Source organism: Cariama cristata, unplaced genomic scaffold (genome assembly GCF_000690535.1).
Source record: "Cariama cristata isolate BGI_N322 unplaced genomic scaffold, ASM69053v1 scaffold486, whole genome shotgun sequence".
In the NCBI taxonomy this organism is placed as follows: Eukaryota; Metazoa; Chordata; class Aves; order Cariamiformes; family Cariamidae; genus Cariama; species Cariama cristata.
Window position 1 is genome coordinate 1 of NW_009620100.1, and position 4,901 is coordinate 4,901.

General features: G+C 50.5%; 1 protein-coding gene across 1 annotated transcript; it reads left to right on the plus strand.

Moving 5' to 3' along the window:
• Window positions 1-812: 812 nt before the first annotated feature.
• LOC104162678 (H/ACA ribonucleoprotein complex subunit 4-like) lies at window positions 813-4,219 on the plus strand (the record flags this gene model as incomplete). Its single annotated transcript, XM_009701471.1, has 5 exons — window positions 813-931; window positions 2,051-2,154; window positions 2,612-2,678; window positions 3,410-3,568; window positions 4,075-4,219. Coding segments are annotated over 5 exons (518 nt in total), but the record flags the coding sequence as incomplete, so codon positions are not given.
• Window positions 4,220-4,901: the final 682 nt, after the last annotated feature.

A 4,901-nucleotide genomic window follows, 5' to 3' on the forward strand; every position in this document is an offset into this window, starting at 1 on the left:
TCCCCACTGAGATGAGGAATGATGTCTGATCACATACTGCTACCTGGCACGTCACACTTCCTGAACAGGTCAGTGTAAAAGGACTTGAGCAACTACTACCTTCAGTGAAGTGACTCAAAAGGGTGCTTTGTTCTAACCAGGGTCTTGAAAGAAGCCATGTAGATGACAGGTGCTGACATACTGTACAGATGGTCTACATAGCGTTATGTTATGCACGGCCTTGTGCTCTGTCCAGACCCATGGGACTGAGGGACCTTGCAGGTTTAACACAGCCAAGCCATTCCACCCTGTTGTCTGTACTGCCCACACTGGTCACCTCGGGGGCCTGGCAAGAAAAACGTAGTTTATTGGTAGGATTAGTACCCTCTAGTTTGGCTCTGCAAGGTTTTAGGAGCTGACAAAGAAGCAGCACTGCTCCTTTCTGTAGTGACATGGTTCCTTGAGGTGCCTGGAAGTGCTCCAGCAGCTGCTCACAGAGCTCTTCCCCATCCAGAGATGGTGTTGGTGCTGCTCTGGGAAATGGTTGGTCTTACTGGGTTCACTGATCCAGAACCGGTCTCCTGGCGTAAACTGGAGAGGCCTATGCTTATGGTATGGTTAATCCACAACTCACATACTTGCTGCCTTTGAACAGGGCAGCTCTCTGAAACGTTAGTCCAGAACTTGAGGTTTTGGGGTGAAATGGCACTGGTGGCGTGTGTTGCTCCTGTTTGTGCTGACAGAGGAAGAACAGACTGAACACAGCAGTTTCCTGTGTTGCTATCGCAATTCTGCTGTTAAAGAGTTAACGAACTCTCTGCCTGCTTCTGCAGCCATTGCCTTGATGACCACAGCAGTCATTTCTACCTGTGACCATGGCATTGTGGCGAAGATCAAGAGAGTGATCATGGAGAGAGACACATATCCCCGCAAATGGGGTCTCGGTCCCAAGGTCAGTGGCATGGGGGTGCAGTCAGTCCCAGGGTGGCGGTGGGAGCCCAGCTGTCAGGATGTGGGACTCCGGGCCCCTTGGGCAGAGCTGCACCTGTGTCTTCTCCAGGGCCTCTCTGTAATTCTGCTGTGGTCTCTTGGAGCCACCATGGTGGTGCTTCCCAGTGCTGGGGACCATGACAGCCCAGTGCTGGTAGGAGTGAGGCTTTCCCTCTCAATGGAGCCTGGACAGCTTTACCCAAGTCTCAGCTGGGGCTGCCACTGGTGCTCACACGTGGGCTCCTCAACTCTGTACAGCATCAGCCTTCCTCTGGTAAAGAGCCAAATGATGTGAAATGGATGGCATTAGCGCTCTCTGCAAAGATGACCTTCATCTATCACCCCATACTGATGGCTCTGGAGGGGCTGGGCAAGGAGCTGCTTTTCCTTCTGGTTCGACTACAACAGTGCCAAAATGCAAACTGTCTTGTGAGGCTCTAAATTGAACCCATTGTTGGGTTCCTCTCCTGTGTCAAGCATGTGGTAGTCATGGAAGTCAGCAGGTCAGCAGCACTAGCTTAACTGCAGCCAGACTGGCGTTTCACTGTGGTGAGTGATGCAGCTTGAACTTAAAACTTGGTGTCAAGTTTGTGTGGCTTATTCCATTCCTGTGGTTCAGGTGAAACGTAGAAAGCTGTGGGGATGCATGCATATCTGTCTTGAAGCAGATGTGAGGTAATGTGGACCAGTTCAAGGATCTTGGAGTTTGTAGCAAAGCATTGCATTTGCAGCTGGAGTGGTTCAGCTGAAATGTGGCAGGTCATTAAGCTGGAGAAACAGAGTCAAAGATCTGAGCTCCATGATGTGCAGAGACATCTTACTCTGCTTCTGTTACTTCCCACACAAATTAGCACTTGTTTACTGATTAAGATGCCTCCTGTCTGAGATTTGTAGGCTGCTGTGCAGCGGATGTTTTGTGTGATTTGTTAGAAGGTCCTTGGAGAAGTCTTAAATCAGTAACGCTGTAGTTGTTGGCTCGGTTTGTTCCTGGATTACCTCCTCTTAGGCCGAGTGGCTGAAGCCCTGGGGAGGATTTCTCCTCCCTGGAGCAGAAGTCTGACTTGTTGCACGTTATTCTCAGGCCAGTCAAAAGAAGATGATGATTCAGAAGGGTCTGCTGGACAAGCATGGAAAGCCCAACGAGAGCACACCTGATTCCTGGAAGAAGGAGTATGTGGATTACAGGTAGGTACAAGGTGTGTGGCTCCTGCATGGTGGGCGAGGGGAGCCTTGCACCGTAAAGGCTGGGCTCGGTGCTATTTGTGCTTTGACCATGTTAGACCTGGTGCGGGGCTGTCGGCTGTCCGGACCCGTGGTGTGCGGTGGCATTTCTTGTAGTCCCAGGCAATATGCTGCTAGTGGGCAGTGCCAGAGGGAAAGGCCCTGAGCAGACAGTTATCCCTTTCTAGCCTGTGCTTGTGGTTTTAGAGGGAGTCAGTCTGCTAAATTAAATGAGGGAGACCTTGCTGTTGCCCAGCCCAGCCGGCCCTGGTGCAGCCTACAGGTCTTCCTCACACCAGCCTCCTCACCCAGTGCTTGCCATGGGTTATGGAGCCCTTGCAAGGGGGACAGAGCTTTGTACTTGTACAGAGCAGCATGAGGCAGCGGCTGTCCGGCTCAGCCTGTGGATCTTTTCTTTCAGGGATGCTTCTGTGAAAGAGGCAACTGCTGTTCCCCGAGCTGTTTCAGAGCCAGAGAGGGCTCCAAAAGTGAGTATTGTTAGTCCTGTCTGGCCGTAAGGTTGTTTGGGCCCTGATGAAGAGTGGGTATGCGCCTGTTCATTTAGGCAGTTGGTACCAGGCGCTGGATTGTCTGCTACTTTGGTTGGTTGTTTTACAGGGAAAGGTGTTTCATATTCTGGGAGCTAGTGGTGTGATGTATGTTGTGGTTCAGTGGCCCATGAGCTAGCTGTAGGGTGACCTGTTTAGGGCCTTACCCCTGGGTGTTTGTCTCTGGGATGTACTTTGGGTATGAGTCCTGTAGCACAGTATGAGAATCAGGAGCTCTGACTTGTGGTGTACAAGCTGCAGCATCCAAGGAAATATGTTGTATGGAGCCACAATGGGGGTTTGCTGTGCCAGAGAACCTTTCTGGAGACTACAGACAGTTGCAGAAATGTCCATGCAAGAGTTGCATCTGAAGCTCCCTAAGTAAGGGCTTGCGCATGCACTTGGAAAGGTGCAGCAGTGTTTCAAACTCTGAACCATTTGGGTTACAGGAAACACTGAGAAATATGGGGAGCAATTCTGGCAGAAGCAAATCCTAGACAGTGTATGCTGGAGGAGACCACTGGCAGTCTGCAGTTAACCCTCCCATTAAAAGCGTTGTTAACTGCAAAGTTTGATGGGATCAGGCAACATAGTTGCAATGGGCTTGCAGTTTTCCGGTCACTCGAGTTCCTTTGGAAGATGGTGAGTCTGACAATATGTTTCCCTAACAGAGGAAGCGAGAGTCGGAGAGTGAAAGTGAGGAGGCTGTGACCCCACCATCCCCTGCCACCCCACCACCAGAGGAGCTGAGCAAAAAGGAAAAGAAAAAGAAGAAGAAAGAGAAGAAGGCCAAAGAGGCAGCTGAGAGTGGAGAAGAGCAAATAGAAGTGGTATGAACTGGGTGCTGTCATGGTACAGTCCAGGCATGGAAGAGGCTGCTCTTTCTGCCTAATATCTCCAGGATAAATGCATCAGCATCCTGCTGTGTATGTCCCTAAAGTGCCAGGCTCCCCACAGGCAGAGAAAGATGTCTATATAGGTGCATTTTTAAATTGAACTGGTTGAGGGTGGTGGGAGATCAGGCAGGTGAGGCTTATGGGGGTGGATGTGCAGTGGGGCAAGGATGGGGTGAGCAGCCATCTGTGCCCCAGGGCAGTTGGTGGGTACATGTTCATGCCAGACCGCCTTTGTGCTCTGGTGCCCTGTAATGGGCCTTGGTGGGAGGATGGTGCCTGGCATGGTCCTGGAATTCAGTCAGTGTGTTTGAGTGCTTGTATGGTGGTGAGGGAGGATTGCAGCCATGGGGAGCCTGCAGTGTGTTTGGAGTGGGGCTGTTCCTTCTGAAATGAGCAGTTCAAGCTCCAATTCCTTCCTGACCTCTCCAACTTCTTCACAGACCAGTGAGACGAGCACCAAGAAGAAGAAGAAGAAGAAACAAAAGGAGGTAGAAGAGAACTCAGAGTAAGCGACTGGATCTGTCCAAAGCAAGTGACCTCGTCAGTAGGGAGGGAGGAGTCTGAGGCCTTGAGAAAAGAGGACTGGCTGTGTGGCAGAGGGGTCAGCAAGTTCCAAGTTCCTTTTCGGCTGTGTATATGAGTTAGCAGGTGTGTTTGCTGAGGATATGCCCTGCTCAGGTACCCCTCCTCATCCTGTTTTAAGGGTTGCCAGAGGAGCGGGGTGCCTGACTGCCCCTGCACTGGATTGCTCTCTAAAGCTGAATACCATGATGCCAATAGAAGTGGTATCTTCAGGGAAGCTGTAGCTCCTGACTCTTGCTTGGTGTCTCTGTTTTCACCTTGAGAGGGAGGAATAACATTTCTCCCTGCTCTTGTCCTGCCTCTTTCTTCCTTTTCTTCCAAGGTTGGAGCTGTTACCCGACAGTCGCAGAATGTGTTGGTGTCTGGAGGACTGGCTTTGTCATGGCCCATCTGAATGGGCTTGGATGGGGACAGTCAAATCAGTTATTTGAAGGGTTCTGGTTTATTTTAACCTGGCCATATGCTTGGCTTGACTCTCAGCGAGATAAGATCAAATAGTTCACCCAGATACTCTTCAGTATTTTTTTTTTAAACTTTATCGTAAAAGGATTAGAACATTAAATTCCTGCTTTTTTGATTTATAGTGCGGGGACCTGCTTCTTAGTTGTTGGCTGATCCCCAGACCCAGCGCTCCAGTAACCTTGTCAGTGTGTACCTCTTGCTGGCTTTTTGCTCTTCTCTACCC